The sequence below is a fragment of the Xenopus tropicalis genome, chromosome 4, assembly GCF_000004195.4.
Source record: "Xenopus tropicalis strain Nigerian chromosome 4, UCB_Xtro_10.0, whole genome shotgun sequence".
Lineage (NCBI taxonomy): Eukaryota > Metazoa > Chordata > Amphibia > Anura > Pipidae > Xenopus > Xenopus tropicalis.
In genome coordinates this window covers 148500545-148522313 of record NC_030680.2, presented here as the reverse complement: position 1 = coordinate 148522313, position 21769 = coordinate 148500545, and the positions used below count along the sequence as shown (strand labels likewise).

The 21769-nt window shown below is 45.8% G+C and overlaps 1 protein-coding gene across 2 annotated transcripts in view; it reads right to left on the bottom strand.

The window, feature by feature from the left end:
* Positions 1–505: 505 nt before the first annotated feature.
* pxk (PX domain containing serine/threonine kinase) overlaps positions 506–21769 on the bottom strand; it is a 49737-nt gene continuing 28473 nt past the window's right edge. The window contains exons 13-19 of one of the 2 annotated variants that reach the window (XM_031901256.1): positions 21493–21541; positions 21304–21381; positions 20958–21044; positions 19604–19673; positions 19296–19355; positions 13555–13589; positions 2522–2611 (exon numbers count right to left, since the gene is read on the bottom strand). In XM_031901256.1, coding sequence (XP_031757116.1) covers positions 13573–13589; positions 19296–19355; positions 19604–19673; positions 20958–21044; positions 21304–21381; positions 21493–21541 — 361 coding nt within the window. In that variant the 3' untranslated portion in view covers positions 2522–2611; positions 13555–13572. Of the gene's footprint in view, positions 2612–13554; positions 13590–19295; positions 19356–19603; positions 19674–20957; positions 21045–21303; positions 21382–21492; positions 21542–21769 lie in introns of both variants that reach the window. The other variant, XM_031901255.1, reaches the window with a different exon arrangement.

Sequence of the window (21769 nt, the reverse complement as noted above, 5' to 3'; positions counted from 1 at the left end):
CCCCTTATTGGGGCAGAACAGTCCTATTGGATTTATTTAATGGTTAAATGATTCCCTTTTCTCTGTAATAATAAAACAGTACCTGTACTTGATCCCAACTAAGATATAATTACCCCTTATTGGGGGCAGAACAGCCCTATTGGGTTTATTTAATGGTTAAATGATTCCCTTTTCTCTGTAATAATAAAACAGTACCTGTACTTGATCCCAACTAAGATATAATTACCCCTTATTGGGGCAGAACAGCCCTATTGGGTTTATTTCATGGTTAAATGATTCCCTTTTCTCTGTAATAATAAAACAGTACCTGTACTTGATCCCAACTAAGATATAATTACCCCTTATTGGGGCAGAACAGCCCTATTGGGTTTATTTCATGGTTAAATGATTCCCTTTTCTCTGTAATAATAAAACAGTACCTGTACTTGATCCCAACTAAGATATAAGATTTTATTCCCGTTCCGTTACTTTCCACAAGGTGGAATTAAAGGGCCGGAGACAGACAGAAGGGTTCGTTATTTTAATAAAAATATGACGGAATATACAATGTATCACAGAGCCGGAGACAAAACATATACACGACATTCCCTCTGCCGTCTGTGCAACAGGTTAAAGTGCAATAAAGGAGTCAGACAGCCCCGCGATGTCCCATCCTTGGAAACGGATTGCTGCTAATGGACTAAGCAATGTAAACACCCCTTTAACTGGTTTAAAGGGAATGTAACACCAAGCACATGTGGTATTTGCACTAGGGAACCCATGGGATGGACAGGCTGCGCTCAACTAGGATTCTGGGAACTGTAGGCTGCGCTATATATGTATATAAATGTTCAGCCTTTACTGAGCCAGTTATACCATGTGACACAAAGTGGGCGGGGTCAGTGACAAGACAATTACATGTGGCCATTTCATATCAAGGAGGGTTCTGCAGAGCCGTTTATACCATGTGACACACGTAATCTGTGATGGGTAATTGGGTGGGGCCAGTGACAAGCCAGTTTCATTAGGTTTTCTCATACCAGGGAGGGTTCTGCAGTACCATGGTGGGGAAGCAGCAGAGAGCATCAGTGGGGGGTGGGAGGATAAAGTGGCAGGAGTGGGGGGCATACAGACCAATCAGTGGGGGTGGGAGGATAAAGTGGCAGGAGTGGGGGGCATACAGACCAATCAGTGGGGGGTGGGAGGATAAAGTGGCAGGAGTGGGGGGCATACAGACCAATCAGTGGGGGGTGGGAGGATAAAGTGGCAGGAGTGGGGGGCATACAGATCAATCAGTGGGGGGTGGGAGTGGGGGGCATACAGACCAATCAGTGGGGGGAAGGGATAGGTTTCCAGACGTGACTTGGGGGCAGAATTACTGGCTCGGCTCTGCAGAGCTGAGGGCTTTGGGGTTCCCCTAAAGCTCACCAACTAGCCCCTGGCCAAGAGCATGCTGGGAGTTGTAGTTCTGCTGCAGCTGAGGTTTCCTACGTGATTTCATACAATGCGACATATGAACACAGGATACAGGGACGGATTTAAGGCAGAGAAAAGCAGTATTACAGTCACCACGATATGGTGGATACACGTCACATTCGCAGCCCTCCAGCTCAGAACGGCTGGAGGGCTCCCCTAAATCCCAGCAAACAGCTTCCTACATGGGAAAATTAGTTATGAGCTACAGTGAGATACACTTTATAGATACAGTCTGTGTGGGCAGAACACGGGAGCTGCCATATTGCTATTCCTGGCTCTCTCTGGGCTGTACGTCCCAGTCGTTCCATGTAGTGGGCGGATTTGCCATACGGATTCATACAGATAAATGTAGGGGCCCCTGAGGCAGGCCTACCTGGGGGGCCACATCTGGCCCAGTTTGACAGCCCTCTGCCCAATACCTGGGTAGCAACAGATACTGCTGTTTGCCTGAGCCCACACTATTGGCTGGCATTCTCCAACCCTACGTGTAATGCCCCTCCCCCTGCCTATTAAAGGGGAAATACACCACATACTAGTAAAAAGGAGTATATTGTCACTCACCAAACCATCCAGTACAGTCTTCCTATTAAATGAAATGCTAAAATGGGTGCCTTTAATGACCCTCCCGAATATAACAGCCCCAGACGGGCGAGAGGTCCCACCCAGACCCGCAGAGATGATTAACCATGTGCCACCTTGTGCCCAATCAGAGGGCAGCAAAGGGGAGGGGGCGTATCTCAGCCCCTGCGGGGCATCATACCTGCTTGGTACGTCCCGTATGAGCAGCGTCTATCCGCCTGGCCCCGGGGGCCCAATCAGAGAAGCGCTGTCCCATAAAACAGACCAGACTCCGTCAGGGGCCGGCGATAAATTTAAAAAGAGAAAAAAATAAAGTGGTGAAACGTCTAGCGAATGGGATTGGCGCTGTGTGGCGGCCGCGCTCAGCTGATCCGGGGGGCGCTGTGGTCGCTGGTGACGGCCTTCTTCAGTCCCCCCTTCCTGAAGTTCTGAATAGAACTGAGTAAGGCTCCGCGGTCGGTTCCATTCACGGCGGTGCCGGCGGGCGCTGCTGGCGGGTAACTAGGGGGCGCGGCTGCTGGAGGAGGCGGGGGCGCAGGAGGCGGTGGTGGCGCTGGTGTTGGATTGGTTGAGACCCCTGTGAGAGAAAAAAAATTTAAAAAAATCTCAGTCAATATCAAACAACATACACCCAGGCTACGGGCCCCTGGCACAACCATATCTGGGAGTGTATGGGCAGCTTTACTGCAGATTATTTTAGCAGAATTTCATCAATATGTGTCCCCAAACACAAGTAAGCAGCAGTCCTGCCCTGCTTTATGGCTGAGATTCTAGCTATCTGTATAACAGAGCATTCTGTCACAGTGGCACAGATCCTATCTGATCCCCCCCATTGTAAGCAGCAGTCCTGCCCTGCTTTATGGCTGAGATTCTAGCTATCTGTATAACAGAGCATTCTGTCACAGTGGCACAGATCCTATCTGATCCCCCCCATTGTAAGCAGCAGTCCTGCCCTGCTTTATGGCTGAGATTCTAGCTATCTGTATAACAGAGCATTCTGTCACAGTGGCACAGATCCTATCTGATCCCCCCATTGTAAGCAGCAGTCCTGCCCTGCTTTATGGCTGAGATTCTAGCTATCTGTATAACAGAGCATTCTGTCACAGTGGCACAGATCCTATCCGATCCCCCATTGTAAGCAGCAGTCCTGCCCTGCTTTATGGCTGAGATTCTAGCTATCTGTATAACAGAGCATTCTGTCACAGTGGCACAGATCCTATCTGATCTCCCCATTGTAAGCAGCAGTCCTGCCCTGCTTTATGGCTGAGATTCTAGCTATCTGTATAACAGAGCATTCTGTCACAGTGGCACAGATCCTATCTGATCCCCCCATTGTAAGCAGCAGTCCTGCCCTGCTTTATGGCTGAGATTCTAGCTATCTGTATAACAGAGCATTCTGTCACAGTGGCACAGATCCTATCTGATCCCCCCATTGTAAGCAGCAGTCCTGCCCTGCTTTATGGCTGAGATTCTAGCTATCTGTATAACAGAGCATTCTGTCACAGTGGCACAGATCCTATCTGATCCCTCATTGTAAGCCACACTCTCGTGCTGAGTGGAGGTGCTGTGAGGGAGCTCCTGTGAGGTGAACTTTCCCCAGGCCCTGTAAGGGTCTGGGGGGCTGTTTGTTTCCCGGTTTGGGGCTTAAAAAGAAAAACAAAAAACTGACTTTCTTTATTGTTGTGGAAAATGAAAAGAAGATTTTCTCTTCGTGTGAGGAATGAAAAGAAAACTGTTGTTTCTGGAAGGAAAGGCTCAAGCCAGAAAATGGCGGCAGAAAGTGAAGTAAGTAAAGCTAAGCCCAAGAGAAAGAAGGTGGGAGGAAGGGAAGATAGTGGAAGCAGCATGGAGGAGGAGGATATGAATGAATCCTTTTCACAAACAATATCAGAAGATTTGGAAAGAACTCCAGTTTTGTTGCCTGATGAGCCTGACCCACAAACAAGCATGTCCCCCCCCGAGTATGCCTCCCATCCCTATGTCTGGCTCTGAAACCCCTCAAAGTGCCACCAATAGTCAGTTGTGTGAGACCCCTGCGCAATTATCCTCCAGTGACCTGTTGGGGGGTGACAGTGTGGAACCTGAGACCCCCGGGAGGAGCGGGGAGTTTGGTGCAAGTAAAGTAATGGCAGCTGGGAGAGCAGAGAGATCCAGCAATGTGCCTGCGGGGCCTGTCTGTGTGGAGCTAAAGCATCGGGAGGCTAGCAGTGCATGCTGGGAGTTGTGTCCTGCGGAGGGCACGCATAATGCTGATGCGGCTGCTGAAAATGCTGCTAATTGCGCCTGTGAGAATCTGGCTATGGCGGTGGCAGAGGGGGCTTTGGATTGTGCAGAGGAGCCTGGAGTGGAGGTGGGGGAAGGGGGCTTTGGGCAGGTGAGCAAGGACTGTGTTACTGCTGGGAATCCAACTGCTACTAAAGCTAAAGCTAAAATGTCTTATTCTGCTGCTGTGGCTTCTCCTGCTACTGGTGGGGCCGCTATTCCTGCTGATCCACTCACTGCTACTGACTCACTTTCTGCTGCTGATAATAATGTTATTTCTGCTGATTTAAAGACTGTTTGTGCTGCTGCTAAAGAGACATTTTCAGCCTGTATAGAGACTGTTACTGCTGTGAGTAAAGAGACTGATACTAATTGTGCTAACGAGGCACTTGCTGCTGGAGAGAATCCTGACCCTATGGTGATTGCTAAAGCTCTAAGGACTGTGAACTTTCTTAAAGACAAAAAGAGAGCTTTGGAGAGGGATATTGAGAGGGGGATTGCTAACATTAAGTTTGCTAAAGGGGAAGCTAGAGCTTTAGGAATAAGAAAACTTGCTATAATAAATAAAGAGTTGGAGGAGGCTGATGGGGAAATTGAGCAAACTATGCTGTTAATTAAACCCTGGGAAGAGGTGTTTAAAAACAGAACTCGTTTTGATGAAATGCAACAGGCTGGTAAAGGGGGGAAATCATTTGAAGCAATGTATATGGATTTTGTGCTTAGGGGGGAGGAGGAGGGAACAGGGAAAGGGCAATCTGCTGTTATATCTGTACCTAAACCCTCTGATGTCCCCTCTGATTCTATTTCTACCTCTAACCCTCCTACCTGTACCCCCCCTACCTCTAACCCATCCACTCTTAACCCCTCTACCTCCAACCCCCCTACCTCCAACCCCCCTACCTCTAACCCCCCTACCTCTAACCCCCCTACCTCCAACCCTTCTAACCCCATTGTTTCTGCATGTTCTGTGGATAATGGGAATAATATGCTGGTAACTCCTGATAATGTTTTGGGTAAAGCAAATGAAGTGGCAAATCCTACTAAGTCAATGGAAGTGTCAAATGCAGGGGGAGAGGATCAAGGAAGTAAAGGGTTTTGGGAAAAAAGAAGATTTTTTGCAAGGCAACAAGAGACTCTTTTTGATGGGCCTGTGTTTAAAAGGATAAATGTAGTTAAGATTAAATGGGATGGGGAGAAGGAAAAGATGCCAGGCAGTAGGTATATCTGCAAGAATTTGATAAAGGAGTCAATGGGTTTTACACCTTCTGATGTTAATGCCTTTATAACAGTGTCTGATGTGGAATTTGAAGTAAGTTTTAAATTACCACAAGGTTTGGATAGATTTTGGAGTCTCTATCAGGAGAAGGGAAGATCCCCAGAGTGGGAAGGTTTCAGGGCCATACCTGTTTCAAAGCCAGAAGTTAAGAACGTCACTGTCATTTTTAAAAATGAATCCATTCCCCCAGAAGATGTTTTGGTCTGGCTTAAGCGCCAATGTAAGGTCCTGGCGCCACTGACAAGGTTATATAATGAGGAGGGTTTCTGGATTGTGGGATGGAAAGTACAAGTGAGATTGGATGTATCCAATAATGTTACTAAGCATCTCCCAAACTCTTTCTTTATCGGAAAGGAGAGGGGTGTCTGTTTTTATCCAGGACAACCCAAGCAGTGTTTCAAGTGTGGCTCAAAGCGTCATCTGGCCAATGATTGCACTCTCAAAGTTTGTGCATTATGTGGGGCTCAGGGGCATGTTAGTAAGGAATGCAATAAGGTAAGGTGCAACCTTTGTAATGATTTGGGACATACGCACCGGGAATGCCCAGAAGCCTGGCACAATATTGTAAGGAAATGCCCTAGAATTGAAAAAGAGTTTTTTCAGGAGGATGTACCCAGGGTGGAGGTGGGTGTATGTGAGGAAATCACTAACAGGAAGGAAGGTGGGGAAGTTTTGTCCCAGACTATTGAGAAGGATGGGGGAGAAGGGATAAGAAGGGAAGTGGAGGTTGAGAAAGAAGGATGGGAGGAGGTAGGAAAGAAAACAAGGAAGAGGGTAGGCAAGATGGTTTTCCAAACAAATATTGAAACCTCTAATAGGTTTGAACTCCCTGATGGGAAATCTTGGGGGGATATGGCTGAGGAAGAAGAGGAAGAGTTAAGCAGGTTGGAGGATGAAGAGAGGGAGCATGGGAAAGAAACAGGGAAGAAGCAGAAAAAGAAGAAGGTGAAAAAGAAATCCAAGGCTTCTTTGCCTCTTGTGACAGAAGAAATGAATTGTGAAATTGAAGAACAGGTCCCTTCCCATGTAGAAATGGAGATAACTGAGGATCAGGGGAAGAAAAGGAAAGGTCGGACAGAAAGTGATGAGGAAAGGGAATCTATAGATGGAAATGAGTTTTTTGAGAAAGACGGTGGCCCTTCAAGTGGATTAGGGAAGCCTCAGTATAAGAGATTTGGAGAGGGGAAGGAGGGTAGGCTGGCTAAATCTCCAAAATGTCAAAACAAGTGATTCATTTTTGTACTATCAACGTGTGTAGTATAAAGAACCATAAAACAAGGGCTGAAGTTTATGATTTTTTAGGGAAATCTAATTTTGATGTTCTTTTCTTACAAGAAACAAGATTAACTGATGGCACAGAAATGTTTAATGCTAAAAGAGAATGGCAGTTTGGACCCTCTTTTTGGTCTATTGCAGAGGAATCTGCAGGGGGGGTGGGAATTCTTTTTAAAGGTCATTTTGATCTTAAAATCAAACGTTTTTTGGAGATCAGAATAGGACGCTGTATACTCCTAGATGTTCATTTTCAGGGTGAGACGTTTAGGCTGATTAATGTTTATGGGCCACATACAATAGCAGAGAGGAAAGAACTGTTGGGCGAAATTAAACCTTTTTTGTGTGTTTCTTGTCCTGTCATTCTGGCTGGGGATTTTAATGAAGTCCTGAAGCCGGGGGACAGGACAGGTAAATATAATAAATATGAAGGGGCCTTTTTGTCTAATATTATCAGGCAGGCGGGGCTGGTGGATGTGGCGACCTGGAATGGGAGGAAGGGTGTCCATACTTATTTTTGTGCAAACCGTAGTAGTCGCATAGATTTGGTTTTTGTTAAAGAGAGAGATACTTTTTCAGATGTAAAGGAAACATTGGTAGATTTTTCAGACCATTTAATGGTTTCCTTTAAATATGGGATGTCAGAGCTCCCGAGAAGGGGTAGAGGGTTGTGGAGACTTGGATTTGAGTCATTGAAGGAAGCTGCAAGGAATGGCTCTTTTAGGAGTTTTTTTGAGGCCCAGTGGTCGAAGCTGGACTTCTTTGATTCAATCCAACAGTGGTGGGAGGGTACAAAAGAAGAAATCCGAACCTTCTTCACAAAACTATCTGTTAAAAGGGAGGGTATAAGATCTAGAACATACCAGTCTCTGAGAAAGAAGTTGGAAACCTTAATTTCGGCCGGGGTGGTGGGGGAGAAAATTGCCCAGTTGAAAACTCTGATGAAGCAGCATCAGTACAGTCGCCAGGACTCTATGGTTCTGGAAAGGGATTTTGGGGCAAAAAACTCCCCGGACCCTTTCCAGAACTGTAGAGAGACCTTTAAGAAAAAGCAGGTGACTGGCCTTATTGATTCTGAGGGAAGTTTGCAGAAATCCAGGGAGGGTATCCTCAGAGTTGTAAGGTCGTACTATGCCGGCTTGTTCAGACGTAAGGCTTTGGAGAGGGAAAGGACTGAAAGCTTCTTAAGGGCGACCCCAGGACCTGATACAGCTAATTTGGATTTCTCTACTTTGACAGCAGATATTGGGGAAGAGGAGGTGGAGGGTGCGATTGATAAGTTAAACAACAAGAAAGCTCCTGGGCCTGATGGGCTTACAGCAGAATTCTATAAGACCTTTAAGGAGCTGTTAGTCCCGGTGTTAACAAAGATCTTTAATGGATGTCTGGGGAGTGGGTTGTGTGAGTCAATGAGGTGCTCTGCCCTGATTCTGCTGTCAAAGGGGAAGGATGATGAGAGGATTGAGAACTGGAGGCCGATTGCCCTTCTCAACTCCGATAGAAAGATTCTGGCAAAGATCCTTTTTTCCCGGTTAATTTTATTTTCAGGCACTTTATTATCGTCCTGTCAGTTCTGCACGGTGAAGGGGCGGAGCATCTTTGGGGCGATCCTTACTATAAGGGAAGCCTTGGAGTCATGCAAAGCTCATGGTTGGGGTAAGTATCTGTTGTCTCTGGATCAGACAAAAGCTTTTGATAATGTTAACCATGATTATCTATGGGCTGTTTTGTCTAAATACGGCATCCCGGGCAGATTCATTAGTTGGATTAAAGTTTTGTATGAAGGGGCAAAAAGCTTCCCATTGATTAACGGTTGGCAAGGTGAAGACTTTGAGGTTGGGGCCGGGGTGCGGCAGGGCTGCCCTCTGAGTCCTCTTCTCTATGTATTCCCTCTGGATCCCTTCCTGAGGATGCTGGAGAGGAAAGGCTTGGAGGGGGTCTGTGTGCCCGGCGGGCAGCCCCTCAGGTTTGTTGCCTATGCGGATGATGTGTCAGTGATCGTTTCTAAGCAGGCGGAGGTTGAAGTGGTCACTGATTGCATCAGAAGTTACTCGGGGGCCTCTGGCTCCTCTGTCAATCGGGAAAAGTCGGAAGCTTTTTGGGTTCTAGAAGGGGAACCAGCTTTTCAGGTTGGTAATTTCCCAGTAGCCCCAGAGCAGGTAAAAATCTTGGGAGTTAAATTCGGGAGGAATGATAATGGTCTGTTAAATTGGGAAGAGAAACTGGATGCTGGTTTGGCAAAAGTTCAGCGCTGGAAATCTTGGAAGCTGACCTATAGAGAAAGGGTTAATTTGATCAAGACTTTTCTGATCCCGTTGTTTCTTTTTGTTGCCTATGTGTTTCCCCTGCCAGAATCTCTCTCTGCTCGGCTCTACAGTCTGTTCTTTCAGATGCTCTGGGGGAGCAGACTGAACCCAGTTAAAAGAGGGGTCACTTTCCTGCAGAGAAAAGAGGGGGGTTTAGGGATGGTTTGTCCAATCGCGTTCTTTGGCACCATTTTCCTGAAATTTAATTTTGGGAATCTGGGCCAAAGGACGTGTTCTCTGTGGGAGAACTGTGTCAGGTCCTGGGTTTCGCCTTTTATCAGAGACTGGATGGAGGGCGGTAGAGTGAAGGGGGTCCGGATTAGGGGGGGGTACTTTCCACAGCATTTAGTTTTAGGCTTAAAGCTGATAAAGAAGTGGAATTTGGACTTTGGGGCAATAGGGAATCTTACCAGGAAGCAGTTATATGAGTCTGTATTGAATTCCTTTTTTATCTCTGCCCCAGTCCTGAAAGACTGTACAACTGAACAGATGAAAACTTGCTTGAAGTTCCTGAATGGCCATAGGCTCCCCGGCAAGTTCCTGGATAACGCCTGGCTGGCTTTCCAGGGGAAACTCTTCCTTAGGGGCAATCTGAGCTATCTGAGTGTGGTAAACAGGCTCTGCCCCTGGGGGTGCCAAGTGGAAGAGACCACAAATCACTTTTTATTAGAGTGCTCGGTATCTCGGGCTTTGTATAATGAAGTCCTGTCAGTTTTGAAAATTGGAAGGTTCTGTCGGCACACATATGGGGAAAGGGCGTATGGGCTGGTAAGGGGAAAGCATCCTTTGGATAATGAGACCTTTTTTGTGATTTTCACTGTCATTAGATATTTTTTGTGGATAATGAGGTGCAGTAAATCTTTCGGGGGGGAGGATGGAACTATTGATCCAACAGTTAAAAGAATCTTGAGGGAACTGTTTTTCATCCGTTTCAAAGAAATTGGCATTAACAAGGACAATGCTAAACTGTGGAGGGAGGTAGATTTCACATGGGTGCAATCTTCGGATGTTATTTAATTAAAATGTCATTTTGATGTTATGTAATTGAATTTTCATTTTGATATGTAATTGAAAGTTTGATTTTCTGTTTTATGTTTTAATTTCTTAATAAAAATCCCTATCCCCCCCATTGTAAGCAGCAGTCCTGCCCTGCTTTATGGCTGAGATTCTAGCTATCTGTATAACAGAGCATTCTGTCACAGTGGCACAGATCCTATCTGATCCCCCCCATTGTAAGCAGCAGTCCTGCCCTGCTTTATGGCTGAGATTCTAGCTATCTGTATAACAGAGCATTCTGTCACAGTGGCACAGATCCTATCTGATCCCCCCATTGTAAGCAGCAGTCCTGCCCTGCTTTATGGCTGAGATTCTAGCTATCTGTATAACAGAGCATTCTGTCACAGTGGCACAGATCCTATCCCCCCCCCCATTGTAAGCAGCAGTCCTGCCCTGCTTTATGGCTGAGATTCTAGCTATCTGTATAACAGAGCATTCTGTCACAGTGGCACAGATCCTATCTGATCCCCCCCATTGTAAGCAGCAGTCCTGCCCTGCTTTATGGCTGAGATTCTAGCTATCTGTATAACAGAGCATTCTGTCACAGTGGCACAGATCCTATCTGATCCCCCCCCATTGTAAGCAGCAGTCCTGCCCTGCTTTATGGCTGAGATTCTAGCTATCTGTATAACAGAGCATTCTGTCACAGTGGCACAGATCCTATCTGATCCCCCCCCATTGTAAGCAGCAGTCCTGCCCTGCTTTATGGCTGAGATTCTAGCTATCTGTATAACAGAGCATTCTGTCACAGTGGCACAGATCCTATCTGATCCCCCCCCATTGTAAGCAGCAGTCCTGCCCTGCTTTATGGCTGAGAGTCTAGCTATCTGTATAACAGAGCATTCTGTCACAGTGGCACAGATCCTATCTGATCCCCCCATTGTAAGCAGCAGTCCTGCCCTGCTTTATGGCTGAGATTCTAGCTATCTGTATAACAGAGCATTCTGTCACAGTGGCACAGATCCTATCTGATCCCCCCCATTGTAAGCAGCAGTCCTGCCCTGCTTTATGGCTGAGATTCTAGCTATCTGTATAACAGAGCATTCTGTCACAGTGGCACAGATCCTATCTGATCCCCCCATTGTAAGCAGCAGTCCTGCCCTGCTTTATGGCTGAGATTCTAGCTATCTGTATAACAGAGCATTCTGTCACAGTGGCACAGATCCTATCTGATCCCCCCATTGTAAGCAGCAGTCCTGCCCTGCTTTATGGCTGAGATTCTAGCTATCTGTATAACAGAGCATTCTGTCACAGTGGCACAGATCCTATCTGATCCCCCCATTGTAAGCAGCAGTCCTGCCCTGCTTTATGGCTGAGAGTCTAGCTATCTGTATAACAGGGCATTCTGTCACAGTGGCACAGATCCTATCTGATCCCCCCATTGTAAGCAGCAGTCCTGCCCTGCTTTATGGCTGAGAGTCTAGCTATCTGTATAACAGAGCATTCTGTCACAGTGGCACAGATCCTATCTGATCCCCCCCCTATTGTAAGCAGCAGTCCTGCCCTGCTTTATGGCTGAGATTCTAGCTATCTGTATAACAGAGCATTCTGTCACAGTGGCACAGATCCTATCTGATCCCCCCATTGTAAGCAGCAGTCCTGCGCTGCTTTATGGCTGAGATTCTAGCTATCTGTATAACAGAGCATTCTGTCACAGTGGCACAGATCCTATCTGATCCCCCCATTGTAAGCAGCAGTCCTGCCCTGCTTTATGGCTGAGATTCTAGCTATCTGTATAACAGAGTATTCTGTCACAGTGGGCACAAAGGATTGATTAAAAGCTTAGAGAACTAAGTCTATGAAGATTCTCATTCATCCAGGTCATGATATACACTATCTAGAAGAATTAAGTCTAAAACAACTGGACTTTTCTGAGTTTTCTTAGAGAACTAAAGCTTAAAAAACAATTAGGCTACAAATACTGTACTTTATATTTTGGGTTCCAGCACATACTCTGGGCTGCTGGCACTTACCTGAGCTGAGGGACCCACTAACAATATACAGTATATATACCATATAAAAGTCACAACAATGGGCTGAGTACTTGCTAATTACAGTTAAGGCTCAACAGCATAGATACCAGTCTGCAGATCCTTAGGTACAATGTGACTCGTTGGCAACCACAATGGAGCCATTGATATAAGTTAATAAATGAATGTAGTCATTCTGTGTGCTGCTGAGGTATTACTGGGGTCAGGTGTTGAGTACAGGTATGGGATCCCTTATCCGGAAACCCGTTATCCAGAAAGTTCCGAATTAAGGAAATGCCATCTGCCATAGACTCCATTATAAGCAAATAATTCACATTTTTAAAAATGATTTCCTCTTTCTTTGTAATAATAAAACAGTACCTGTACTTGATCCCAACTAAGATATAATTACCCCTTATTGGGGGCAGAACAGCCCTATTGGGTTTATTTAATGGTTAAATGATTCCCTTTTCTCTGTAATAATAAAACAGTACCTGTACTTGATCCCAACTAAGATATAATTACCCCTTATTGGGGCAGAACAGCCCTATTGGGTTTATTTAATGGTTAAATGATTCCCTTTTCTCTGTAATAATAAAACAGTACCTGTACTTGATCCCAACTAAGATATAATTACCCCTTATTGGGGGCAGAACAGCCCTATTGGGTTTATTTAATGGTTAAATGATTCCCTTTTCTCTGTAATAATAAAACAGTACCTGTACTTGATCCCAACTAAGATATAATTACCCCTTATTGGGGCAGAACAGCCCTATTGGGTTTATTTAATGGTTAAATGATTCCCTTTTCTCTGTAATAATAAAACAGTACCTGTACTTGATCCCAACTAAGATATAATTACCCCTTATTGGGGCAGAACAGCCCTATTGGGTTTATTTAATGGTTAAATGATTCCCTTTTCTCTGTAATAATAAAACAGTACCTGTACTTGATCCCAACTAAGATATAATTACCCCTTATTGGGGCAGAACAGCCCTATTGGGTTTATTTAATGGTTAAATGATTCCCTTTTCTCTGTAATAATAAAACAGTACCTGTACTTGATCCCAACTAAGATATAATTACCCCTTATTGGGGGCAGAACAGCCCTACAGGGGTATTTCTGGAGTCCCTGTCACCCTGAGGTGCTGTTGGGATGGGGCCCCTACTCGCACCCAATGCTTGCGCTTCTGAGTGGCGCAAGGGTGCAAGGGGGGGCACATAGCCAGCGCACTGCCAGAGCAGAACCTTCCATTTAAAAATCAGAATTTCAGCTCTTAAAGTTCCCAGGAGCCCCTGTGCCGCTCACTAAATGCCATTTAGTTCTTGCGGGTACACGGTGCATCTTTAACAAACAGACAATAGAGCGTTAGCTTACATTGCCGAAAATTCACGTTCAAAATGATGCATGCTCTACAGGGAGACAGCCGGAGGGGAGAGAAGAGCACAGAGATCATTATTTATTAGAGACAAACTCACAGCATGAATATACACAGTGTTACATGGTCGGGCACAGGGCGGCACATACTGGCATCAATTACACAGGGGACTTCCAGCTCCCTACTCTGTGGAACAGTTTGGGGGGGCCCTTCCCTGTTTCAGCACAATAATGCCCCCCATGCACAGAGCCAGGTACAGAATGGGCTTGCTGAGATAGGAAGAACCTGACTGAGCCCTGACCCCCAACCCAACTGACCCCCTGTGGGATGGAACCCCGACTGTGAGCCTGACCCCCAACATCACTGCCCAACCTCACTAATGCCCTTGTGGCTGAATGGGAGCAACTCCCAGCAACACTGTTCCACCATCTAGTGGGAACCTTCCCAGAAGGGCAGGGGCAGTTATAGCAGCAAGGGGAGGGGCAACCCAACTGAACCCCTGTGGGATGGAACCCCGACTGTGAGCCTGATCCCCAACATCACTGCCCAACCTCACTAATGCTCTTGTTGGAGCAACTCCCAGCAACAATGGGAACCTTCCCAGGTGGTTTGACCATTATCCCACTGAAATAAAATAAATAACCCCACTTCTAACTGATACTCTCTGTACTGGGGCCCCATGAACAGGGCCGCTTGGAAAGAAACCTGGGCCCCAGTATAACCCAGGTTCAGACTGATGTTTCTCCATTTTCCCTACTCCTGGGCTGTTCTATTTCCCATGGTCAGGCAAAGGGCGTGGCTAACCATGGGTAAGAGAGCAGCCCAGGAGCAGAAAGCAGAGAATTATAGTTCTGTGCCTAGGAACATAGAGGTGGGTGAGTGGATTCGCTTACCCAGCGTGAGAGGGTTAGTGGGGCCAATATTAAATGGTACATGATTTACCCTATAACATATTTCATGGTGCAGACTTGCAGATAAACGAACATTATTACAAATCCCATTTAAACAGGTGACCAGTACATTCTGATTGGTTGTTAATGGTTACTTGCTCCAGGGCAAACTTTGTGCCTTTTATTACATAACCCCCTATAGAATTGCTAAGAAAAAGAATGTGTTCTATTGAAATTTGGGGAAAATGCCTGAATCCCAGGGGTTGAATGATTAAAGATCACGGCTTCTTCTGCAACGAAGGGATCAAGAGTCATTAGTGAAGCGCACGGGGCACGGGCAGAATGGGCATGATGGCGGCTAAGGAATGCCACTGACAAATCCACCCTGTAATGCCATCTGAGATTAAATACAATAATGCTCATATTTACACTAATTATTACCCATTTGTTCTGGTTCTGCCCAAATGATCTGTTCTGGAGTATTTACGAACCTGGGCTTCATACAGGCAGCTCCAGCCAGGCCCGGACTGGCAATCTGTGGCTTCTGGCCAATGCCAGGGGGGCTGCTGTATCTTCAGTGGAGGAACTGGCAGGGGCAGGTGCAACTGAACCAGGCCCCCCTCCTCCGTGGGGCCACCTGGGGCCCCCCATCAGCATAACTGCAGTGCAGCAAAGTGCTTTGTTCTGTAAGGAAATGGGGGGCCGTACAAATGTGCAGATATTCCAAGGGGACACTTGGGGCACTATTTACGTTACTGGATAAGGATAAACATCAAATGAAAATACTCCAGACTAGAGAATTCTGGGAGCTGTAGTTACGCAACATGGCAGCATAATTACCTTTCCCTATTGTGCGCACATTGCAGCTCATTGGCTTTCCCCGGCCCTCAGTACATAGCAACAACAAGCAACGGGACACGGACGCCATGAAACAGCGAGAGTGTGGGACGCCTTTATATATTAAGTGACAGGTTGCACAATAGGAATAATCAGAGGCGCTGGGGGTAAGAAATGACTTTTGCCCCAACGGGGGGGGGGGGCACAAACCTTCCCCATACCCTCTGATTATCTAAGAAGAGAACTCCCATTTATACAGATTAATTTGCACTTAAATTCCAAAAATCCACACTGACGCCAATGAAGATTTTTGCATGGAAAAGCCAAAATGGCGGACAGAAGCCAAAATGGTGGACAGAAGCCAAAATGGCAGACAGAAGCCGGCGAATTCCGCAGCGGTGGATAAAGCAGCTGAAAGGCGGCATGCTGAACGAGCTGACAGCAAGCAATGTATGTATAATGGGTAACCGTCTGCCTCATATTCACATGGCAGCTCCCACCTCTGTATGTCAGTAGGGTGCTGGGGGCTGCTATTTATATTCCCTTGGGATGCACGGAATCAAGGATACAGAATCCCAGCACTTTGGTTAATATTCCAATATGGCCGAACATGTTCTGATGCCCAATCCAAGCCCCTAATTAAGGTGCCGGCGAGTGACCGTATAGTGGTGTGAAACATCAACTTAGGGTTCCGATTTCATTCACTAACAATGCGTCACCTTGTACCTAGAACCATAATCCACGGCTGTTTTTTTTATGATAAATATACTTTTGGAGGAGTAGGTGCCATTGCACTGAATCAAATACAAATATGTCAATTTTAAAGGAACAGTAACACCAAAGAAAGCAAATGTATCAAAATAATTTTAAATACAATGTACTGTTGCCCTAAGTTTGGTAAAAGCTGTGTGTTTGATTTAGAAACCCTATTATTTACCCTCCAACTCCATACATACTGCAGGTACCTCCCCCCAACCATATATCTCATGTACAAAAGCACAGCGCCTGGATAAAGATTTATAGTACAGGTATGGGATCCCTTTTCTCTGTAATAATAAAACAGTACCTGTACTTGATCCCAACTAAGATATAATTACCCCTTATTGGGGCAGAACAGCCCTATTGGGTTTATTTAATGGTTAAATGATTCCCTTTTCTCTGTAATAATAAAACAGTACCTGTACTTGATCCCAACTAAGATATAATTACCCCTTATTGGGGGCAGAACAGCCCTATTGGGTTTATTTCATGGTTAAATGATTCCCTTTTCTCTGTAATAATAAAACAGTACCTGTACTTGATCCCAACTAAGATATAATTACCCCTTATTGGGGGCAGAACAGCCCTATTGGGTTTATTTCATGGTTAAATGATTCCCTTTTCTCTGTAATAATAAAACAGTACCTGTACTTGATCCCAACTAAGATATAATTACCCCTTATTGGGGGCAGAACAGCCCTATTGGGTTTATTTCATGGTTAAATGATTCCCTTTTCTCTGTAATAATAAAACAGTACCTGTACTTGATCCCAACTAAGATATAATTACCCCTTATTGGGGGCAGAACAGCCCTATTGGGGTTATTTAATGGTTAAATGATTCCCTTTTCTCTGTAATAATAAAACAGTACCTGTACTTGATCCCAACTAAGATATAATTACCCCTTATTGGGGGCAGAACAGCCCTATTGGGTTTATTTCATGGTTAAATGATTTTTAGCAGACTTAGGTTATGAAGATCCAAATTACAGAAAGACCCCTTATCCAGAAAACCCCAGGCCACGAGCATTCTGGATAACAGGTCCCATACCTGTATTAACAACCACAAAACCTGACTACTCTGCTACATTGCCCCCTAGTGACTGCATAACACACAGTCCTCCAACTAAACATGGTCTGTCAAATATACATATAGTATATTCTATCACTGCCTGAGGATACAATAGGATCTAGGAGCTATAAGCCCCGCCTCTACATGAACTAAGGATTGGAAAGGGCCCACAATGGCTATTTAAAATAATGGCTACACCAAAATAAATTAAGGTTGTCTAAAAAGACTATGGCACCCCCTACCCATATGTATAAATACAAATATACAGAGAAGGAATGTTCTGGGCACACAATAAGCTGTACCCCCATACTGTACTGTCTAAGGGAAACACTATGGCACCCCCAACCCATATGTATAAATACAAATATACAGAGAAGGAATGTTCTGGGCACACAATAAGCTGTACCCCCATACTGTACTGTCTAAGGGAAACACTATGGCACCCCCTACCCATATGTATAAATACAAATATACAGAGAAGGAATGTTCTGGGCACACAATAAGCTGTACCCCCATACTGTACTGTCTAAGGGAAACACTATGGCATCCCCTACCCATATGTATAAATACAAATATACAGAGAAGGAATATTCTGGGCACACAATAAGCTGTACCCCCATACTGTACTGTCTAAGGGAAACACTATGGCACCCCCTACCCATATGTATAAATACAAATATACAGAGAAGGAATGTTCTGGGCACACAATAAGCTGTACCCCCATACTGTACTGTCTAAGGGAAACACTATGGCACCCCCTACCCATATGTATAAATACAAATATACAGAGAAGGAATGTTCTGGGCACACAATAAGCTGTACCCCCATACTGTACTGTCTAAGGGAAACACTATGGCACCCCCTACCCATATGTATAAATACAAATATACAGAGAAGGAATGTTCTGGGCACACAATAAGCTGTACCCCCATACTGTACTATCTAAGGGAAACACTATGGCACCCCCTACCCATATGTATAAATACAAATATACAGAGAGGGAATGTTCTGGGCACACAATAAGCTGTACCCCCATACTGTACTGTCTAAGGGAAACACTATGGCACCCCCTACCCATATGTATAAATACAAATATACAGAGAAGCAATGTTCTGGGCACACAATAAGCTGTACCCCCATACTGTACTGTCTAAGGGAAACACTATGGCACCTCCTACCCATATGTATAAATACAAATATACAGAGAAGCAATGTTCTGGGCACACAATAAGCTGTACCCCCATACTGTACTGTCTAAGGCTATCACAGTCTTTAACATTTGCCGATTGCCCAACAAAACATGCAGTGGGTAAGTGGGCAGAAGCCAAAATGCCCATAACAGAGAGCAAAGCGTGACATGACTGGGCGAATGACAGCGCATGAGAAGCCTGTGGGTAGAAGGGAATGTTAGTTCTGAGTGAGGCAGAGGAAAGAATGCCAATCAGCACCAGGTACAGGATCATGCCCGCTGGATCCAAACCTGTATTCTGCTCTGATCCAATGGCACTTACCTGTCAGAAGCCCGAGTGTGGGATTTCAGTGGTAATAGAACATGCCAATGTATGGGTTCAACTGGAACAATCTCTCATCCACTGCCATTATTATGTACCAGGCTGCCAGCAGCTGTGCCCCCTGATAAACCCCCTTATTCATTTAAGCTTTTGCCAGTCTGCTTGGCAGTGGTGGGATAGCCGGCAGCCTTCAGTGGGAGGGCAAGCAAGTCCCCCCCGCCTTTTTAAACATGGGTTTAATGAATAGGCCTTGTACTGAGCATAATTCAAACAACAGGCAAAAAGCTGGCTTTTCTGAAAGCCAAAACAGTTACAAAGGGATAAATGGAGAAGGTTGTTTATTCAGAGCTCATTATCTCTAGTTAAGCTAACTTAGCTCATTACGGAGACATTAGTGAGTGTGAAAGCAAAACAATGTTTTGTTCTGCTTATAATAAATATATATATATATATATATATATATATAGGCAGAATGTATGTCAGCAGAAGTTGTATTTATTTAACTCATGTTAAAAAAGGGAGTATTTGGGTGTTTACTGCCCCTTTAAGTAAGAAAAGGATACAGAGGGGGCCAGTAGATATCACTGGGAAGCAACAAAAACCCAACCTCAAACAAGTGGCTAGGGGTAGACACTTCCTTAACCCTTGACTGGTAAAGCCCACGATACTGACCTGCTGTACAAGGAGGCGTCGGAGATGAAGGAGATGTTAGAGGAGAACTTGCTCCAGAACCTGTTGAACATAAAGGAATAAATAAATAAATGCAGATGGAAGCAGGTATGGCCAAGCAAACACAGCGAGTGGTACAAAGAGACTGATATATTAAAGGGGAAGTAAAAAAACAATGATGCAAAAGCATCCGCACAAAGTCATTCCTGTTCAAATATGGAACATGAATGGGTTCCTGTAAAACATGAATATATTGGGTATCGCTCCCCTGTGCCTGGCACTGCCCAATCCGAAGGTGATGGCACACATACCGGAATTATTGGAGTTGTTGGACTTCATTGCCTGCTCCTCCCCAGTATCACAACTTGTGCGCTTTGACTTCTAAATGTCACAAAAGAAACAAATGATCATTTCCTGTCATTCTGCAACAAATAGAGTCAGGCCCGGACTGGCAATCTGTGGGTTCTGGCAAATGCCAGAGGGGCTGCTGTAAGTTTCCATAGACAGTCACTATTTATTGGGCGACACAGTTACTATTTAGTGGGTTGGTGGGGGGCAGTCACTATTTAGTTGGTTGGTGGGGGGCACAGTCACTATTTAGTGGGTTGGTGGGGGGCAGTCACTATTTAGTGGTTTGGTGGGGGGCACAGTCACTATTTAGTGGGGCTGGTGGGGGGCAGTCACTATTTAGTAGGTTGGTGGGGGCCACAGTCACTATTTAGTGGGTTGGTGGGGGCAGTCACTATTTAGTGGGTTGGTGGGGGGCACAGTCACTATTTAGTGGTTTGGTGGGGGGGCACAGTCACTATTTAGTGGGTTGGTGGGGGGCAGTCACTATTTAGTTGGTTGGTGGGGGGGCACAGTAACTATTTAGTGGGTTGGTGGGGGGCAGTCACTATTTAGTTAGTTGGTGGGGGGGGCACAGTCACTATTTAGTGGGTTGGTGGGGGGCAGTCACTATTTAGTGGGTTGGTGGGGGGCAGTCACTATTTAGTTGGTTGGTGGGGGCAGTCACTATTTAGTTGGTTGGTGGGGGGGCACAGTCACTATTTAGTGGTTTGGTGGGGGGGCACAGTCACTATTTAGTGGGTTGGTGGGGGGCCACAGTCACTATTTAGTGGGATGGTGGGGGGCACAGTCACTACTTAGTGGGTTGGTGGGGGGGCACAGTCACTATTTAGTGGGTTGGTGGGGGGCACAGTCACTATTTAGTTGGTTGGTGGGGGGCACAGTCACTATTTAGTTGGTTGGTGGGGGGCGCAGTCAATATTATTGGGCTGTTGGGGGGGGCTGTTTGGGCCCTGTGTACTTGAAATTCCAGGGACTATTTGGAATCCCAGTCTGGACCTGAATAGAGGCCGATCTAAATGTAGAAATGGCGACTCTGTGTGGGCAGGATACATGGGCCTGGGCCTAACGTGGCAATGATGGGGGGGCCTAATGCATTTGTTGGCCACATCTCCACTGGATTTTGACCCAGTACCAGTTGGTAGTGATCACACCAGAGCAGTAATGACAGAATGAAGCTGTGGGCAGCGGGTGGGTGTGGGTGGCAGGGGTAGAGGGTGCAAGCGGCATGGAGGGGTGCAAGCACTGGGGGGTCCTAGGGGGGCAAAATCTTTAACTCCAGCCCTGCTGTGGGGATACAGATTCAGCAATTTGTACCTTTCGTGCCAGGATCTTCCTCTTCTTCTTCTCTTCCTCAGATCCGTGGTGAGACTGCGCCCGAGTCAGCCGCCTGTGCTGGGAGATCTGAAATGGAACAGAAGTTGGCATCAGTGCCCGGCTCCACTCCGGCGCCCGCTCACAGGGCATTGGGATACGCAGCCAGGGCAGGGAGTGTTACAATATTATAGGCACCGAGTACATTGGACACCGATCTCTGACTGCTCCCTGTGTTTGGTCTGACCCTTGGCCTGGGGATCCAATGACAGGATTGGCCCAATAAGCCCCCACCCCCTTGGTGTCCCAGTTTTACTTTAGCTTCATCCAATGCATTCTGGGTAATTACCAGTTTCTGTTCTTCCACGAGCCTCTTCTCAATACATTCTCTGGCTGTTTTAAGAGCCTCTTTCAGTTTGGTAGGAATCTAAATGGAAGAGAGAAACAAGATGGATTTATTTTTGTCCATTTTTTTTTTAATTTCCCTGCAAAATAATGTTTCCCAACAGGATGAGTTCAACCCCGTGTTAGATTTTACCTTGAATTGAGGTTTCTCAGAGTTTGTCAGGGTCACGTCTCCAAAGAGTCTAAGGAAAGGATAGAAAGTATATTGGTTATTTCCCAGCGGTAACTCGATGGAAAGGGCCCAATGCAGACCATAATAGGAGTTAAGGTCCCCATACACTATAAGATCCGCTCGCTTGGCGATGTCGCCAAGCAAGCGGATCTTCACCCGATATCCCCCACCTACGGGTGGGCGATATCGGGTAGCAAGTACCTTAAAAAAAAAAATAATCTGATCGTTTGGCCCATTT